Source organism: Oryzias latipes, chromosome 3, assembly GCF_053564925.1.
Source record: "Oryzias latipes strain Hd-rR chromosome 3, Olatipes_Hd-rR_3.1".
In the NCBI taxonomy this organism is placed as follows: domain Eukaryota; kingdom Metazoa; phylum Chordata; class Actinopteri; order Beloniformes; family Adrianichthyidae; genus Oryzias; species Oryzias latipes.
Window position 1 is genome coordinate 14,494,597 of NC_136239.1, and position 20,425 is coordinate 14,515,021.

Below are 20,425 nucleotides of genomic sequence, written 5' to 3' on the forward strand. Positions count from 1 at the left end.
AATAATTTTAATAATATAATATCATATAATATTATATCATATAAAAAATACATAAAACAAAATCTAATATTATAATATATTATATAAATACAAAAAATCTATATAAATATTTAAAATAATACAATATAAAATAATATAATATATGTATGTAAAGTATTTGACAAATAGAATAGAATGGAATAGAATAGAGATAGGTGTCTTTCCTTTTTCTATTTATAATAAACCTTTAGCTGACCTTTAACCTGGTTTTTCTAAAGCCTAAGCGAGAAAACAGACTTTGGATTTTTGGTTAACTTCTCACAGATGTTTACTTTCAGATTAAAATGGCCGTAATCTCAGTCATACAAGAGCTGTGAAACAAAACAAACCACCGTAATACAGGGAGGGGTGTGTTAGGCTTTCCTGCAGAGTAACTGAAATGCAAACTACAATGACGAATTGCTACAAAATAAAGCCAAATAAATACATTTCTAATGTACCTCCATATTGACAGGTTGTAATGTAACAGGTGATTCAGGGACAGAACAGATGTCAGCCTTCAATGAATGACTCACTCTGATGAAAATGGTGTTTTGGATGTTTTTAACATGTTCCTCTAGCATTTTTCTCATGATGGAGGACATATATAAAGAAAACTAAGCTCAAAATTGCATTTCTGTGCATTTCTTTTGTCAAGTTGGTGTGATTCAGGAGCAGACAGTTTGAAAGAGATCATATTTGTGACATCAGAATTACGCTACAAGCTCCATGTTCATTTGGATGCATCCGCTTGCAGACAAATAGATCCATGAACGTCTCTGTTTTCCTCGTCTGAGCTGGAATCTGGGTCTAAACTGAACAGCTGGATAGCTCTGATATTGATCGCCATTTTTGTTGTGCCGCTAATGTTAGGTTGGGGGTGAGAGGACCTTTATTTAAAAAGCAAGCTGGATGATGGGAAATGGGGGCAGGCTTACTCTGCACCAACAGTTCTGTCCACAACTCCTCAGAACTATGTCTCAGAAAAGGACACAGGTGTTTTGATGTTGGCTAAACATGACATCATCATAAATAAAAGACCACTGAGAACGCTGTACAACAGATCAAAAGATGATGGGAGTGGCACTTTAAATGCTTTGAAAATTCATGAACACATTTTTAAAACTCCTTTAGCCTGCATGTCTCTATCAAACCTGAATGTCTAAGCTTCCCAGTCTTCTTCATTGTGTCCTTCCTCGTCCCTGAAGTCAATATTCTGCACCGTCACAAGACACTCTCCGATCCAATAAACTTTAATCTCATTAGTGGCGTTAGTCACTGAGAGCGGCTGTACTCGGCCAACGCTTGCCTTAAAAATACGCTTGTTTTTCCACTCCGATTTGTTATGAATGTAGGACGCAAACGTTGAGGGTTGAGCAGTGAAATGAGTCCAGTCAGTCAGTTGACCGCGAACAAAAAAAATCCCCTCAAAGGCCTAGATATGTTCAGATTACTCCAAGCACACAAAAGACAGAAACCTGACACTTTTTTAAAAAAATTTATAAAACTGTGTGAGAACAGTGTTTAATACAGGTTAAAGCCTATTGAAAAGTTTCTATAAAAGGGAAAACCCCTAGTAAATAAAAAGCAGGGCAAGAAAAAGGCGAGACTATCATGATTAGAAAAGGTTTCTTTGCCCTTTTTTTATAACCAATAATTAGCGTATTTAATACAACACAAACCATAAATCTCCTTTTTGGATTTCACATTGTTTACAAAATTGTAGCACAGCTTTGGACTTTGAGATAGTGCGTCTGCACTGCTTGAGGCCTCCAGAAATAACCTCCCCATTGTGTAAGCGCCTCCGAACAGCCTTTGATGGAGGAGGCCTGTTTTTGGTCTGCAGGGCTCCCAATGTTTCTGAAGCACTGAAGTGAAGCGGCACAACAACTCAGTTCAGAGCACAAGCATAAAACATGCTTCTTTCCAATTTGTTTCATTTTTGTGCTGAATAAAAAGAGGCTGTTTGAATCTCCTTGTTAAACTGCTTTGATTGTACCAAATATTGATGGCTGAAAATAGGAGTGGAATTGCAAAAACAAATAATTAAAACATAAAATGTCCTTTTCAGCATCAGCTTAAGACATTCTGTACTCTTAACGTATCTGTATTCAAGGCACGACTTGATGATTCCTTTTAAAGGGCAGGAGATGCGAGATTCCTGATGGTAAGTAAAAACCCTAAACTGGCGCAACTCTTCAAAATAAAAACGGAAGTGTCTTACATTACGTAATCGCTGCGCGCGAGAGCGTTTTTCTTTTCTTTTCTCCAAAAGTAACAACAGAAGTCACACATCGCATCCACTCTTTTGTATTTACTATGAAACATTTTCAACGAGTATCACTCACATCACCGATTTGAGGTGAAGAAAAATGCCGGACATTTATTTTGTGGGCTCAAACCGGAACTACAACTCCCGGTCACGCTAGCTTTTCTCCTACCTGTTACCATCGCTCACGACCTTCTCCATGGTGCTGTCGCCCTGAAGGTCCGCGAAACTCCGCAGGTGTGCGCCGCATTTCTCCTTCATCAAATGTAATATGAAAAAGAAAGAAAAAAACAGCGAACGGGAGAAGCGCGCGGGCCTGTGAAACGTTTAAAACACTGCTGGTAGCCTCGCGGAGCTGAAACGTCCGACTGCGGCGAGGTGGGTTGAGCTTAGTTATTAGCCAAGCGAGAGCCGGGGATTAAAGCGGGACTATTTTTTCCCCGCTGACGCCCAGAGCAACATGGTAGCGGCACGTGCGCGGTTAACGGAAAAATAATTACTACATCCAATAATGTAAACACATCCATGTAGATGTTTAAATCCGGAACCTTTTGAGTCAATTCTACTTGTATTTAAACAATTATATTATTTAAGAGTTTCGGTTTATATGCAAACAAGTTTTTTGCCATTAATTGTATACCTAAAATACTTGAGATTTTAATATCGAATTGCAGGTACCATAACCGTGTCTAATGAAGCCCAGATCATGATACTACCGCCACAGCACCTTCATAAACTACTTTTTTTTCTTTTGCAATGGTGTTTGGTGAGGATCTTCTATATTGCATCACAAGGATGCCAACGAAACACAGGGAGATGGAAAGCACCTCAAAAAACCTGTTGGTGAATTTAGTCATCTGGATCTACGGCTTCATTTAGAAGCTTAATGAAGGTTTAGGACAGAGGTGTCCAACTCTCACACCCAAAAAGCCCATTGGTACTCCTAGACCAGCGGTGGGCAATTATTTTAACTCAGGGACCACATTGGGTTCTAAAATGGGATAGTAGGGCCGGACCAGGAGCACATAGAGTGAGAATGATATCACATAGAATGTAGATGAAAACATTTGGATTGAAAATTATTTTCTACAACAGAATATTCTAGAGCTTTTAGTTTAAAACTTTTGTTCCCATTTAAGCTCTTTTTTTTTTTTATTGTGAATCCCTTTGGTACCTTCAAGGAGTTATAAAGTGCTTTATGTTTCATTCATTCATGATCCATTTAATAAAATAAATAACATTATTTATGAAGTAAAACAATGATCAAATTACACTCTCTATGAAAGACAAAAAAATATACTAATACATAAAAATAAAACAAACAATAAATAGTGGATCCTCTCCCGTCATAATCCTAATAAAGACTTTGAGGGCTGCAGCTCCTAACGTCTTTTGTGCAGCTGTTCTTTGTCCTGCACGTCTGTATCTCATCCAGTAATAATAAAGCTAATTTCTATGTCTTCTGCTGCAGCTACGCATACATCTACGTTACCTTTTCACCAGTACAGAGTTCCCTCGTTTATTGCAGGAGTTACGTTCTAAAAAGAACCGTGATCTGTGAAATCCACGGAGTCGGTTACGTTCAAGTTCATGGCAGTAAAACAGACCTGAACATTTTTACCCTTTTCTCTTGTTTAAATTCTCAAACCTTCATAGAAACGAGGTCCAGGATCTTAGAATGAAAACAAAGATCTGATCGATCACAGATTTCTGATCTGAAGAGATTCGCGTTTCTATGGAAGCGATTCTGTAGCATAATTTAAAATAAAAGTCAAAACCAGAAATGCTTTTTCATTTTCAAAATGAAGCTGCATTCAAATGACTCAAAATTAAAAAGAAAAAGCAATCCACCAAAATGCTTTTTCCTTTTCTTCTTCAACACTGCTTATTCTGTTATTAATTCAAATGATAAAGAAAATGGTATTTTACATTTCATTTTCAAAACGTTCTCTGGTAAATGTGTAGCAAAATTCATTTAGAAATGTCTAATTTGACAATTAAATGAATTAACAGAAATGCTTTTTCAAAATAAAGCTTCATCAAATGACTCAAAATTAAAATGAAAAATCAATCCTTCAAAATGCTTTTTCATTTTCTACTTAAAACCACTTATTCTGTGTCAAAATTAAAACCAAAATGCAAAGAGGGGATTGCATTTTCATTTTAACATCCACCCTGCGAACATTGTCGCATAATTCAATTCGAATAAGCATTTCCAGAGGGGAGGCGGGACTTATGATATTGATTGACAGGGTCTCCAGCCAATCAGGACACAGAACAGGGTGCGCTGTTTAAAAAAGGCAGCATAATTGCTCTAAAAGAATGAGCTAAACCGGGAAAGATGAACTGTGATGTAGAAAGGAAAAACTGTCTTCTGTTATATTTGACAGATTTTCTGAGGGTTTCAGATCAGGACACGACTACAGAAGGGGGAAAAAAATGTCACGTCTTGATCGTGTGGCCAGATTTAAAAAAAACAAAACATGGGTCTCTGATATTGTTCGGTGGGCCGGACCAAACATGGAGGCGGGCCGGATCCAGCCCGCGGGCTGTAGTTTGCCCACCCCTGTCCTAGACTAAAACCCAGAGAGCCACAAACCCCCCACCTCACAGATAAAAGAAATGCACTTTGCTTTTGTGGCCATTCATTTATAAAAATTTAGGTTTGTATTAAAGTGATAAATAAATACAGTGATAAAGTCTTGTTTTTCTATGTACAGTGTAACAGTTTTGCCTTCTCTTACTTTTGCATCACTTTGAATTCCTTTCAAAATAAAATACAGCCCGTGTCAAAGAAGATCTTCCTGCTGCAGCAGATTTACTTGAATTAAAAAACGCAAACAAGGCACGTATCTTTCTATCATTTGACTTTGGTGCCCCTTCAATCTTTTCTCCTTTTACTGTTAAATATAAACATAGGTGCAGAATCCAATTTATTTTTTGAGAATTATACATATAGGTGCAGTTATGTACTTAAAGGACTTCACCTGTGAACAGCAACTAGACACTGTTGTGCACTATAGAATAAAATATGTTCTCCCTCTAATAATTAACCCTTCAGACCTGATACCATCATTTTTCTATGTAAATTGAAAGCATTGAAAGCCAAAGATGGAGGGATGAAAGTAGGAGCTCAGAGGAACCGCATGCAGAAGTTCCAGTCTGAAGCTACACATCGCCCTCGCCAATGGACGTTCAAATGACAACTTCTAATGAAAAGTCTATGAAAATGCTCATAAACGTACATTTCGGGCTTCTTCATGTGTAACTTTGTACGTTTTTATGACCATTTTCAGGTTCTATGTGCAAAACATGTGGCCATTGGTGCATCTGCATTTATCTTTATTTAAAAAGCAAATGCAGAGCTGGTCAGGCACGTTATCTACAATTTGCTTTGGCAGTAATTCAAAACGTTTTCATATCGTGTCTAAATGCACCGATAACAAGCTGTGCAATTTGCATATTGCAAGTCGCCGAAAATCACGATAAATGTTAACCTTAAATGTGCTAAAAAAAACAAACCTTATGGCAGCTTGAGGTGTTTAACGAATCAAATAAAAGCCTTTATGCATTTGACCAATCAGACGGAGGCTTTCATGTTGTTGATCAATCGGGTGGAGCCTTTTATGTTAGATGCTCGCCTCTGATGTGGACGAGTCACAGCTGACTTATATTTAGTGAAATGGAAATGAGGTTTTAGTTGTTTTGCTAATATTTCATGCATCCCAAGTTGTCGTCATCGCGATATTGATCACTAGTATCGCAAATTGCTCGTTTTCCTCCTATCGTGCGGCCCTACTCCAGTATATATTTTGAGAGTTAAGAGAGCAAAAGTGATCAAAAGTTCTTTGCAGAACAGAAAAATAATCTAACAGCTCAGATAATGATTGTCAATGGGACTTAGAGTCTGTTTGTTCAAGGTTTTCGGCATTATCCTCTTTGTTTTTGTTTACTGCACACAAATAGTTAACATGAGTCCATGAAGCTGTTAGGCTCCACTTCACTGCCGTCTCTCAGACACTAATGCAGGAAACAGCTCGGACTGCTTAGATGTTTGCTCGACATTCTTTTTCTTCAAACTCAGTGTTGGTTTGGATCAGACCTCGTCTATTTGTGGAGTGTATTTATGTTGATGGGTACCTTTATAACATGTAGTGAAATGTTACATTTGTTTACCAACAATCATAAAGAGCAGATTCAAAGCTGAATGAAGCGATCATCTTTGACTCCTTTAACTTAGATGCTAGTTTGACTTCGTTATAAGCAAATAAGAGAAGTAAATGCAATGCAGATAAAGTTATTCGCACTTTGACTGATTTGATAGTAAAGGGAAAAAAAGAGTCAAGTGTCCATTAGGAGCTGCTATTTTCAAATGGCAGCACAAACATGAGCACACCTGCGATCATCAATCATCTCCACACTCTTCATCTATGCAGCTACAAGCCGCCAGGTTCCAACGGGTCGACCCAACACGACAGGTTAGTTTGCAATCAGATTTGAGGTTTTTTTTATCTGAACGAACCCCTGTGACACTGACCTGGCTCTGCAGGCTGCTATCCTCCGACTGCAGTTACCATGAGGGTGGTGGTAGTGGGGGAGCGGGTGGTATCGGTCCTGGCCGGAGGCCTCGTCGGCGGGCAGGGCCTTAGGGCTGGCTGCATAGATGGTGCATCCCATGAACACCCCAGTGAAAGTCGGCCTCAGTGTCCGCTACCGAGCGTGCTAAAAAAGCCAGTTATCCTCTTTCTGCGTGCGGCCTGTCCCGATGCCAGCCAGCTGCTGTGTGCAAAAGCCATTGGCTCAGCACATTGGTATCTTAATCCCACCCTCCCTCTGAATCTCTCCTCCAGCCGGCATCGCTCCCTCTGCCTGCACGGCCCTCCTCCCTCCCACCGCCAGGCTGAGAGCACACAGGGTAATCAGATTTCACATTTCCACTCAACAAAATCATCCCCAGCGTAATCACTCGCCGTCACTGATGTTGCATTATGCTAATGCACACAGCCAACGTCGCTGAGGGGCATTAGGGACAGTTAAAAATATCCCAAAAGCCTCATCCAAGTCAATGTCCCATCAGTGAGCAAGGAACTATTGAGGCTCAGCTGTTGACAGACAGCTGAGGACCCGGGGCTTCATTTAAGCTGCTAGGTGGAAAGAACTTCAAAACAGAGGGGGGGCCTTAACCCCTTCATTTCCTAATTCATTTCCACAAAATAAAAATATATTCTTCAGAGTCTTTCTGTTCTTGGTGATGCTAAATTAAATGAAGTCCTGGATTAAATGGTACGCCACAATCTTAGGGGTTAAATCGCTCAGTTTAAAGGTTTTTATGAACATTTGTGATAGAAAATGTTGTGAGATGTGTTTCTTCATTCTGACAGAATTAAGCCACAAAAAAGTATATTTAATTTGGCCACAGGACACTTGACTTTTACACTATTTTTCACTCTGAGGTAGGATTAAATGAATAAAAAAGGTGGAATTCCTTTAGATGGTAGGAAAAGGGAACTAACCTGTTGCCCAGCAACGGCATCTTAAACCAGTCTCTTGTCAGGTAATTCCTCAAACTGGCCAAATCAGGTGATCCAGCGGAGACCAGATGTGTCCTCTTTAGAAGCCCTGCACTCCTGTGGCGGCGGCGGCGGCAGCAGCAGCAGCAGCACACGTGGATCCTCTAAAGCTGGGGTAGAAAGCTGGGTCTCCCCGCCGGCGTCACCGCCGCTGCTGCAGGAGTCGAACGGGCAGAGCGCACGCGACGGAGTGGATCTCAGGACAGATTGTCTCATAAAAAGATTTATTTTTTTTCCAGCCCAAATTTACAAAGGCAAGTTACAGAGTATTGTATAAAAAAAGAACCATGGTAATGTACACTTTACACAAACTCCTGAAGGGAAACGGGTGAGGAGGGCGGGGGGAGAGTTCTGAACTTCTCATACAGAAAGAAAATGAAGACATTTGTAAACATCCTTGCGAGCACCAGGACTGGTACTTCAGAGGGGGTGTGGTGGTGGTTGTGGTGGGGGTGGGGGGTAGGGGGAGTGGAGAATGGGTGGCGGGGTCAGGAGGTGGTCGGGAAAAGGACAAACAAGCAAGTGTCTCTGTGTTTTCACAGAAGAATGTTGGACTAGGCACCAAATTTGAGACAACTGCTGGCCAATAAATATACTCTTCACCATGAAACAAAGACAGTCCTGCAAAATACAAGAGCCAAGCACTTTCCATTATGTTGATAGCAAACGTTAACTTTTCTGGCTTTTTCATACACTTTAGAATAAATGACTTTCACTGGGCTTTGCTTACTACTGAGATAACATTACTACTCTCAGAGAGAGAACAAATGCACTTGTCACAACCATTGTCTGATAAAACTATATGTACTGTATGCAGTCTGCTGGTACTAAAACCCACTGACTTTAATGACAACATCACAGCTGCCTAGATTACCCTTACAAATTAAGTACAAGTCATACACCACATTCAGCTTATTCTCGTCAGCCACTCGTCTTTAAGATGCACGCAAAATAGAAACCCTCTCATAGACTTTTCATGGGGGGAGAAACGGGCAGCTTTGCTCACTTGGAATGTCCCGAAAACCACAGAATGAAATGCTGCGATTTCCCGGTCACGATCGGGCGCCCCGATTACCTTCCCAGGGCGTCGGACGCGATGTCCACGGGGGGTTCAAATGAAAGCTAACAAAGATGAGGACATTTGGGGGGAGAAACAGAGTAAAAGAAAGAAAGAAAATAAAAAATCAGGTAAGTGAAAGGGTCAATATCTTCCTGTTAATGTGAGGCGTAAGACTGGTCCTGACCCCCAACTGCACGGCGGGGGTTTGAATCTGTGACAAAGAGCGGAGACGTTCAGCTTTCAACAAGGACTCAGTGCAACAGCATATGGACAGAATTTCAGCCTGGGTTGGTTTGAAGCAAAAGGCCGCTGATGAAGGCTGTTTTTATTTGAGGATCAGTTCAGACTGTCTGTGACGTAAGAGAAAGTAGGACCACCTGTTTAGGATCCAGACGCCGTTAGCCCGTTAGATACTTTCTGCTTCAGACGTCCCACTACTTCCCCGTTTAGCTAGTTCACGTCGCTTCCAGAAACACTTACACTGGCTTGTACCGCCTTTCTTTCAGCTGTCAGAGGCTGGCCGGGTCACGTTTGTGGTCCAAGCTGGGTCGCCGCATGCACCTCACCACACAGAACGAAAAACTGCCCTCTTTCAGAATGCCTCAGAGCCGTGTGCTCGTCAGAAAAGAGGGACATGCTAACATCTGTCTGAGGTCTTATGGTGAAGCCACAAAAGCAAGTGAAGCACCAGCAGAAATCCAGCCAGCACGCGTTGGCTTGGAAAGCCTCTAGACGCTGAACCAGAGGTGTGGAGCACATCTGGATGCATGAGGCATGGCGCACACGATGCAGATGCAAATGACGCGTATGTGGAAGCAAATTAGGGGAAACCAAACTAAAGCTGAGCATCAAATTAAGAGCACACAAGACGTCCAGGGATGATCTGAGCACAGAACAGTGGCATGCTTGGATAAATATAAACATTTGTGCACATTAAGATAAGATTAAAGTCTATATTACAGCAGGAAGATACACAAGCCCAATTTCACATTGTCTATAGGAAACAATCAAAGCTAAAGAAGCACGATCAGGAGTGGAAGCCCACGCGGCGGCGCGGTGACGGCGCCTGGCGGGCTCAGCGCTTGCTGATGTGGCTTCACCGTTTTGAAAGTGACCCTTTAACTAAGGAAAACAGTGGAGCTGAGCCAGCATCAGAAACATTCAGAGATGAACACCATAGTATAACAGAGATCTGCTGAGGAAAAAAAAACAGAACAATGGATAGTGTGTTCTCCTCTTTTGAAGTGTGCGCTGCCCCCTCTCACAACACGAGGACGTCTACCCCTGAATTAAGATGTGAGGGAGGGTTCAAAGAAGGGATGAGGATGATGATGATGATGGAATATTAAAACCAAAATAAAAAAACTTCAGTCTCAGGCTCTAAAGTCTCTGAAGAAAGCAGCTGTTGCCATATTCCCTCTCCCCATGAAATACAGCTAAACATTTCTCAAGTTATGGATATATTGTTGTTTCACGACATAGAATGAGCCAGTCTTCAGTTTTGTGTGACTCCTCTTCCCCCATCTGACACCTAACTTCCCCAAATCCCCAGCCAATTTCTTTCTGCGTGACAAAAAACAACAATGTGATCAGGGAAAAAAATACGACAACAAAAACTATTCTGGCAGTCCAATAGTCTGTTTTTGCATTGTATTTGTTGACAGTGCAAAGACTAGATAATCAGCGGGTCGGTGTTTCCTCTGCGTGACGGGCAGAGCGATGGCTTTGAACCTGGGTTTCTGTCAGTCCATAAATGGAGAGTTATTATTTTTTTCATGAAAGAAAAGAAAAAGTGGGGGGAAAAAAACCCGAACAAGTTTCTGCCTCGCCTTTAGGGCAGAGGAACAAAACAAAAATAACTACAGAAACACCATTCAACTGATGTCTAAAGGTAACAAGCAGGTAATCCTGTCCTCATGTGAGCCAGTCACATGAATCTTTGTAGGGTTGAGGTGTGACGGTCGGGTTTTCCTGTGAAACATACAAAAGAAAGTCATGTTAATTACTGTGAACTTCACTTTCAAGGTTGCAGAACAAAACCTTTTTTAGTTTCCTCATCATCACATTCACACGTCCAGTTACCATCAGAAGTAGAGCTTTTATACATTTGAAATTTACTCGTCTAGTTTGGATTACTGTCAAAACATGTATCGCATTTTTGGACTATAAGTCGCTCTGAGTACAAGTTACAGTAGTCAAAAAATGCATAGTAAAGAAGAAAAGAATCCTTAATAAATACACTTTTGAGAGAAATGTATTTAACAAAATATGGGAACTGAATATCACTAAATCAGTTCAATTCTTCATCGGCTCTGTCACTCTGGAACAATGCCACCAAGACTGAGTGGCACTTCTTCTGTGTTGCTGTCAGTAGCAAATACTGATAAACATGCCTACAGTGCCCTCTAGTGCTTGTTGCTAGTCATTAAAAAAAATCACAAACATCGCACTTCTAGCCAAACTATGCAAAGAGCTGATACTTAATCTATGAAAAATTATTTTACTGTCAATCAATAAAATGTCACACCCACATCGTATTTGGGGAAAAAAGGAAGACCATGAACTTCAAATGATTAACCCTTGTGCTATCCTAGGCACTTTATCGTTGGGAGTTGGGTCATCTAGACCCACTAGACCAGGGGTGTCAAACTCATTTTCATTGAGGACCACATCAGCATAGCGGCTGTCCTCAAAGGGCCAGATATAACTTAGACATGTACAAAACTAAATGTAATGACAAATAAACGTAACTACTCCTTAATGTTAAATTACTATTTTTTAATTTATTATGACTTTTTAAAATTACAATTACAGTTGTTTAGAAAACATATGTTTGCTTGTTACTCTAGCATAAATCCTTTATATTTTGATTCTCTTAGGTTATATGGACAGTGTTCAAGTCCTAATGTATAATCCCAATCCGATATTTCAAGTCCAATTCCAATTCCCCCTAGATATGAATAAATACACACCAATTTTTATTTTATATTTTAAGAAATTAAAAACTTTTAAGCTCTCGCGGGCCACATAAAATGACATGGAGGGCCACATTTGGTCCCCTGGGCCTCGAGTTTGACACGTGCACTAGACAGTGCGCTGAACCTTTTTTCTTCAATGATTTGTGATCTTCACTGGTGTCCACCTTTGTCATGGTAGGAATAACACGTCAATGTCAGGGTGGGGTCATCTGGACCCCATAGGATAGCACAAGGGTTATAAAGGACACTAAAGCTGCCCTGCCTGAAGTGTTGCATGATGGGCACTTTTTTAGAAAGAACCCACTGTTCAACAGTTCAACATTTCAAATCGCTGCAAAATTATTACGATAACTAAGATTTATTACGTATACGCTGTCCAGCCTGAAATTCTTAATATTCCTGGAAGGTTTTGGACAGGTTAATTTTGGTTCAAATGTAAATTTGTCAACAATGATGCCCCTTGTCTAACATCAGCGTATTACTGTCTGTTTTACACCTATCTCATCATAAAATGAAGACAATTACTGGTCAAATTATTTCAAGGAAAAACTTTGCAAGAGTAAAACATTTTTTGTAAACAAAGAACATTTTGCAGGAGATTTAAACCAGACATGATCTTTTTTTTAAAAACACATTGACAATGCATCAAACCAACTGTAATGTAGGCATGCTGCCACTGGATGTCACCGCAGGCTGCTAAGGCTCGTTTTTTCAGGCTTGTTCAACATCTCTATTATCACCACTGTGATCCGTTTGTCCTCAGAGGACCTACTTAGGGTGGATAAGCTGAGGAGCTAAAAACTGCAGTGAGTATTGCGCTAGACTGCAGAGCAGAGAGCAGGGCTTTGATAAGACACGATGAGGCTTCTCTGCAGGTTGGAGTCTCTCAGTCTACAGCATACATATGTATAACTAAAGAATAGCTGCAGTATGATCTTTCTACTTCCTCAAATAGCATTTTTGCAGGACATCCGTGACAAAACTGCAGACATTTTACACTTAAAGAGTTACAGGCTGCATGTTGCTCAGGATTAGCCTCTTTTTGCTGCCTTCACTTGTGCTGTTTGCAAAAGCTCAGCATGTTTTTTGCACGTATCTGCTGCAATATTAGCAAGCTGTTTGCTGAGCTAGAAAATGTCTACTAGCGTTAACTCCTATTGTAAGTATTTATGCTTAAAGACTGCATAACTTTAAATCCAGCTACTCCAGTCAGGGCTCGTCAACCCTGGTCTCCTGGAGATCTACCACCCTGATCTGTTTTACAGATCTCTTCACTGCCAACTGCTGATTAGCGGACTCAAGTATGTCCTCATTCTGAATGATTGAACACACCTGATCCAGGTAATAAGCAGCAAGAAGTGCAGGGAGAGCTGGAAAACAGGTGGAACAGGGTTGGATAGCCCTGCAGATTCACCATTTTGGACTGTGTGGTTCCATGAGCAGTTTGTTTGGAATGAGACAGCATTGAATTAAATATAAAAGGATCAGAAACACATGGACAGAACTAACCTGTGGCGTAGGACAGGTCATATTGTCCTGAGAGCAGGGGGTATCCCAGGTGGTGGTGAGAGGCCATAACACGTTGGGAGGGAGAGGAGCGTGGTCGGTCCACATCTCTTTCTCTGTCCCTCTCACGCTCCCGTTCCCGATCCCTGTCTCCTCCCGCTCCCCGCTCCTGCTCCCTGTCATGGGGAGTCTTGTCGCCCACCGTGGGGGATTTGCTCTTGTACTGGCTGGCGTGCTGATGAAGGATGTCCAGAGCTTTGGAGTCCGTTGCTGTTTTCGTGACTGTGGGACTAGCACGGGACTTCTCACTGCCTTCCTCGCCTCCAGCTATTTTGTTCCCATACGGAGAAAAGGGGTACCCTCCAGGAAGATAGGATGCTAAAAGGAGAGAACAATGACAAATTGTAAACTACAATAAATGCAGCAGGTTTGTTGTAACTAAACAGTCTAAAGTGCAACTTTTGGAATTCCCTAACCTAATGGTACAATCCCCGTGGTTACACATATGAAAGTAGCAAGTCCTTTTTAAAATACTCTGAGTGAATTTGCTAACAGTAGCAAAAATCTAACAATTTTTTAAAGCTATGGTCATATCTGCTATTTTAACCCCTATGCTATCCTAGGCACTCTAACATTGGGAGTGGGGTCATCTAGACCCCACAAGACAGTACGGTGAACTTTTGTCTTCAGTGATTTGTGATCTTCACTGGTGTCCATGGATTACATGAAATATTCCACACCTTTATCCACCTTTGTCATGGTAGGGAGAACACGTCAATGGGTCATCTTGACATCACAAAGGGAATCACTTATTGCTTTTGTTTGAGCATGCCCAGCAGAAACCATTTTGTAAAGAAAAATGTGAATCACATTTATCACCCATTCACTTGTATTCCATACTACATTAACATCATACCTGGGTAATTTTGCATCATGACTGACGGCATGCCTCTGTATCCAGGGTGGTTAGGGTCATAGCCTTGTCCATAGGGGTAACCGTGCATGTAGGGCATGTAGCCTTGGTGCTGTGCTAGTGACGATGCAAACTGCAAGTGGGGGTTAGTGCGAGAGTCTTTGCTCATGGCTCGATGGTCTTCAGAAAGTATTCTGGGATCACCAGCCTCTTTGCAGTCTTCCTTGGGTCCACCTTGACTGTCCTTTGGCCTAGACCGTTCATCTTTTAATTTGCGTTCCCGTTCGTCCTTTCTTCTAAGTTGCTGTTGCTGGTGTTCTTCTTCTGCTTGAGACTTCTGGCTGTCAGGGTACTGTTGGGGACAGAAAAATAAAGTCAGAAAAAAAAATCAAACGTGACAAATGAACTCTAATGGAGATCGGTATGTACCTGTCTGTACCACATGGCCTGCTCCATCCCTGCCTGACCTCTGGACTCCAGTGCTTGTATCGAGTCTTCCTTTCCATGGTGACCTCCTTCAGTTAATTTAATCTTCAGTCCCTCAGCTTGCTGAGACTTTGAGTCCTCACCCTTGATGCTTCCAATTGATTTTAAGGGTTCAGAGGGCGATTCCCTGGATTTGCCCTGGGGTTGCTGCATCTTGCCAAGGTCCGACTGACTTGAGGCTTTGGAGAGGCATGGTGGCATGGGGCTCTTTTGTTTCCACTCCTCTTTCATGGAGGCTTCTCTTTCTTTCATGGCTGCTTCGGACTTCTTGTCCACTCGATGCTGTTCAGCCATTTGCCGTTGCCGCTCTTCGTACTGTTGCCGATAGGCAGGGTTGGTGTTCATTAAGTGGTTATGGTAAGCCTGATCAGGGGTGTATGCGTAAGGAGATACATAAGCATACTGGTTGTAGTAAAGAGGCTGCATATACATGTTTGATCGTTGCTGAATGACTGAGGGTTGCTGTTGCTGCTGCCCTGGAGCACTGCTGTCAGGCTTGCGATCTTCTTGAACTTCAATTTTTACTTTTTCTTCACCTTGGTCCTGTTCCTCATCCCTTTTGATCTTAGCTTGACCTTCAGTGACTGGTGCACCGGGATGTGGCCCACCTGGACTAGGGTTGACATAGTTGGGCGAGTAGTATGCCTCATAGCCTGCATAGTATGGGGAATCTTTGTTGGGTGTCTGGTTTGGAAAGAGAGCTTTTTTGACACTTTCCCTAATGGCTTGGTCTTCTGTTCGAACTTTGACACCTTCTACTTTCCCTTCACCATCCTCTCCAGCATCTGAAATGTCTGAATAAGCTGGGCTGTTGGTTTTAACTGAAGAGTTGTCTGCACCATTTTGGTTCACTACATGAAGTGGAGTGAGAGGCTGTGGCATTCCGCTGCCATCTATCCGACTGGCAACACCAATGGACGGACTTGGTGCATTGTCAGAAAAGCTGTAAATCTTGTCAGCCTCAGCTTTGATACTAGCCAAGCGACTCTGATGAGGATCCGAGGAACCATTGAGGAGGCCGTCTCCCTTATTTCCTTGATCACAGGGTTCAGAATGAGGCAACTTCCCTTCCTCTAGCTTTACCCCCTTTCCTGGAGGCATTGGGCTATCAGCATCCTTTCCACCATCTTTTTTCTTTTTGTCTTTCTTCTTCTTGTCTTTGGAGCTACTTGCAGCAAGATCTCCAGTGGCAGGGGGTTTAGGTTGTCCGCCTTTCATTTGTGGGCTTTTGGGAATTCCTTGCATCATGGGGGTTAGCCCTGAGGATGAGTTTGAGTTCCCAGGAGGAAATGAATACATCTGCTGGGATGCTGTAGGGCCAGGACCAAGGGGGCGTGGGGACTTCAAGTTTTTCTGGGCCATTTTCTCAGTTTTTGTGCCAGCCTTTCTCGACTTATCTGATCCTCTCTTATCATCGATGCCATCATTACTGGCTTCATCGGTAAGGCATGGTCCATCCTCACAGCCATCCATTGGTGTGCCACCAGTATCTAGGTCCGTCTCACTGATTTTCTTTTTGGTCTGCTTTGAACCAAACTTTCCAGGAGATGGAGAAGGACTTTGTGCCTCAAAGTTCCTGCCTTTTGGAGTAACTGAACGTGCTGGAGATAAGGAACCTTTTTGGGAGATAGATGCTCCATTGCAGTTCCCTGGCTCAGGATGGAGAGTTGAATCCTCTCCGTATTCACAGTCTCCATCTAAATCCAACTTTATGTCATCATCATTGTGGGCACGAGCTTGGTGGTACTTAAGACCATTGATGTGCTTGTACTTCTTGTTGCAGTTAGGATGTGGACAGTCAATAAGTACTGGAGAAGGACAGCTCCGATCAAGGGGCGGTGGAAGTGATTCTGTCTTTACTGAAGGGATAGGGATCCCTGTAGGTCCACTGTTGGAATTTGTCCGCATTCGTTTGTTGCCTTTGCTGTCCTCCGAGCTGGAATTTGGCTCCATATCTGAGGCGGGTTTTGTTTTACGTTTTCCACCTGAAGAGGGACTAGCCTTAATGTCCTCTGTGTTGCTGTTGGGAGGGGTGCGGCGCTCTGATGGCGTCTGGCTGCCCCTCCTGCCTTTACTGTTAGACGCGGCCCGTGTTTTGTTGGTGGTGGTACCCTTGTTGTCTGATGAGTTGCTGTTGTCATTCATAGGGGTGTTGCTGTTCGGCCTCATTCGCTTACCCCGACCACGACCGTTTCTCATTTCCAGATCACTTGTTGGTGATTCACAAAATCTGCAAATACGTTGAAGAAACACACAAAACTTGGTCATAAACATAAGTGACATTTTATTACTTCATAAGCCAACTCTGAACCAAATATGCTGCTTTTGAAAGATTGTCAGTCTAACATTAATTCTGTGCAAGATGTGTTTGTTCCTTTTTATAGAGTGTCTTCTCAAGTATATATACAGTGTTCCCCCGCTCATTCGAGTTTCAATATTCACAGTTTAACGTATTCGCCAATTTTTTCCCCCCAGTCACTTGACTCCTCTGGTTGATTACAGAAATCTCAGCTCATTAAGCTTGTATGAGACTTTTGTGTCAGCAGGGGGAGGAGGGGAGCAGAGATGAAGAGCACGCTGGCTCGTTGGCTTAGTTGCCGGCTGCTGGGGAATGTTTCACAGCTATTTCCACTGGTTCCTGAAACCCTACCAACCAAAGCTTGTGCACGTGCATTAAGAAATGGCATCAGCTGACTCAGAAGCAACCAGAAAATATCCTGAAACGCTGAGGAAGATAATTGCGGAGAAGAATTATCATCCAGTGCAGGTGTTCAATATGGATGAAAGGCTCTTTGGCCAGGAGGGTGGGGTTCTCCGTATTTGCGGATTCTGTAGATTTGCAGGTATCTCTGGTACCTAACCCCCATGAATATGGGGGGAATGCTGTATAAATGATACCACTTTATGTTTTTACAGAACTTAAATACAATGTTTGTGTTTTAAAAAACAAAGTACATCAGTTTAATACAGTTCATAGTGTCTGTATCAATAACTAACATCTTAGGTTCTTCTTTTATCAGACACGGTTGTGTTTTTTCACATACCTTACATGTTTCGGCGGATGTCTTCCGTCTTCGTCACAGTCGTCCAATGTGGTGATGTGACGCATATAAAAACAGATGATTGTGACTGAGGCGGAGCCACCTGTCAAACTTTGAAGACTCTCTCATACCTGGAGTACATCCTCCAGCAGAAAATTGACATCAATGGGCGGAGTCACCTGTCAACATTTGACAGGTGACTCCGCCTCAGTCACAATCATCTGTTTTTATATACGTCACATCACCACATTGGACGAGTCTGACGAAGACGGAAGACATCCATCAAAACATGTAAGGTATGTGAAAAAACACAACCGTATCTGTTAAAAGAAGAACCTAAGATGTCAAAGTACATCATTTTCACATGTTTTCATATTAGGAAATTAATAACGATTTTTTTTCTTGTGTCAACCGGTTTAGTTGTAGTGATAAAAAAACAAACAATTTTTGACATTGTAATTTTGAAAATGTGATGTGTGAGTGAGTTGGCTTATTAAAAAAAGACAGGGGGGGTTGAGCACATCCACACTTTGATGGTGCTACATGGATTTAAAGCATTCACAGCCCAAACTTATATTAAGTCTTTAAGCAATAAGGATTTCTCATGACTTGTGTTTTGCATACACCCCATGGTATCGCTACAGGACTAATCTTAGAAATGGAAGCTTTTGTGATAGAGAATGCTATACTGTGTTGAGGAAAAAAGCTCTTAGTCCAATAATTGGATTCTGCAATCTGGCTTGTTAGAGTAGCTTTCTATTTCCACTGTTGCCTCCTGGGACCTCAGCTGCTTGCCAATGAATCCTGTTTCTCTAGGCTCAACATAAAGACTAACATGCACTCAGTGGTCCACTTGCTCACTGGCAGGGTCAGTGCATTAGGCTGATTCTGTTACAGCAGATTCATATCACCCCGAATATGAAAAGGCTAAAAGACTGTGTACAGACAGCTGCAATACAGAGAACAACTCAGTTATTTGTGGCAGCTGTAAACTACATACTGCCTTGACATTATCAACTCTCGTTTCTGGCAGCATGCGCAGCATCGCAAATTTTTCGCCCTCTGCTTGACATGACCTAAATGGGGCGATGTTTCTTACCTGGGGGGAGCCCAGTCATGCCGTGTACAGTCCAACAAGGTGCCGACATAGGTCTTGTTCCTCCAAGTAACATTTACCACGAGCATTCCTGTGAGACATAAAGGAAGATTTAAATTGTACCCAACATAGGAGAGGCATTTAATACACACATTAGTGTCTGTGTGTAGCTACAGCATGCATTCAGGTTTATGGTAATATTTGCTCAACAAGGTCACACGGAAAACAAAAGATGCCTTTTTTTTAATTTAATGCAAAAAAGCTTTGGGAGTAAGTCTGACCACTAAATACAGAAGATCAAACTCAACTGCAGTCAGTGCAGTAAAACTTGTATAACATTATGTAAGAGTGAGCGCAGAGACATTTCCAAGACTGATAACACCTCCCATTGAAATAAATCATCTGGACTAGGGCTGCACGATATGAGGAAAACTTGCGATATGCGATATTAGTGATCAATATTGCGATAACGATAAATTTGCGGTAAATAAACAAATATAAAAATAAACAAAAACATCATTTACATTTCATTGCAGCAGTTTAAAAATTATACTCCAAATGACCCTCATCGACATGGGGGACAAACGTCAGGGTGGCTAACCCTGGTCCTCAAGAGCCTCAACCCTGTCTGTTTTCCAATTCCCCCTAGACTGCTCGATAATGATAACCAAAATCAGGTGTGTTCAGTCAATCAGGATGTGAAATCACTTGAGTCAGCCAATCAACAGCAAGCTGGTTAAGGAGAGCTGGAAAACAGGCAGGGTTGAGGCTCTTCAGGACCAGGGTTAACATAATAGGCCTCCATCTGATTGGTCAACAATGGGAAGGCGTCCATCTGATTGGTCAAAGCATAAAGGGATTTATTTGATTCGTTAAATGCTTCAAGCTGCTAGAAGATTGTTTTAACACATTTTGGGTTTGCGATTTATTGCGATATTCGCCGTCTTTTGCGATATGCATATTGCAGAGCTGGATATTGCGATAACGATAAATTTGAGGTATATTGTGCAGGCCTAATCTGGACGCAAAAGAAATTTCTCTGAAAAGGAGAACAACTTAGAGTCTAATACAGCTTTGCAACCCTCTATCTCACTTGATGGTCCAGAAAGGTACAACCAAGAGCGACTTCGTTCACTAACGTTTAACTCCAAACACTTGAGTACAACATGAGCAGTTCAGTTTGACAAACTGTTAATGACTGTGCAAAAAGTCTTTTGACTTTACTGCTATTGCTGCAATCTGTCACATAAAGAAGCTTCATCGCTGCCATTTGGCCGGCGTGGGTTTAGCCGAGCTTACACTTTGCCAAAGGAGATACCCCACCTCGTGTTTAACATCTAAAGTCAGTACCAAACAATCACTTCATCCATTCTATTTCTTCCTAGGAACTTGAAATAATCTAACTTTTGCAGCAGCTTTAGATTTATGGTGAATTGTGCAAAAATGTGACGGGTTCATTTAGTTACGAGGAATGGAGTTCATGTAAAG

The 20,425-nt window shown here is 41.9% G+C and overlaps 2 protein-coding genes across 11 annotated transcripts in view; both read right to left on the reverse strand.

Moving 5' to 3' along the window:
- Nucleotides 1–7,184, reverse strand: part of gramd2aa (GRAM domain containing 2Aa) — a 29,309-nt gene extending 22,125 nt beyond the window's left edge. For 4 of the 8 annotated variants that reach the window (XM_023952853.2, XM_023952844.2, XM_078944237.1 and 1 more), the window contains exon 1: nucleotides 6,825–7,184. In XM_023952853.2, the coding sequence (XP_023808621.1) occupies nucleotides 6,825–6,964 (140 nt within the window). In that variant the 5' untranslated portion in view covers nucleotides 6,965–7,184. Of the gene's footprint in view, nucleotides 1–2,459; nucleotides 2,691–6,824 lie in introns of those variants that run through there. The other 4 variants (XM_023952863.2, XM_023952851.2, XM_023952862.2 and 1 more) reach the window with 3 other exon arrangements.
- An 880-nt stretch (nucleotides 7,185–8,064) lies between these two features.
- znf609b (zinc finger protein 609b) overlaps nucleotides 8,065–20,425 on the reverse strand; it is a 100,075-nt gene continuing 87,714 nt past the window's right edge. For 2 of the 3 annotated variants that reach the window (XM_004066872.4, XM_078944235.1), the window contains 5 exons: nucleotides 18,941–19,028; nucleotides 14,744–17,030; nucleotides 14,318–14,666; nucleotides 13,405–13,779; nucleotides 8,065–10,888 (listed from right to left, as the gene is read on the reverse strand). In XM_004066872.4, the coding sequence (XP_004066920.2) occupies nucleotides 10,845–10,888; nucleotides 13,405–13,779; nucleotides 14,318–14,666; nucleotides 14,744–17,030; nucleotides 18,941–19,028 (3,143 nt within the window). In that variant the 3' untranslated portion in view covers nucleotides 8,065–10,844. Of the gene's footprint in view, nucleotides 10,889–13,399; nucleotides 13,780–14,317; nucleotides 14,667–14,743; nucleotides 17,031–18,940; nucleotides 19,029–20,425 lie in introns of those variants that run through there. The other variant, XM_078944234.1, reaches the window with a different exon arrangement.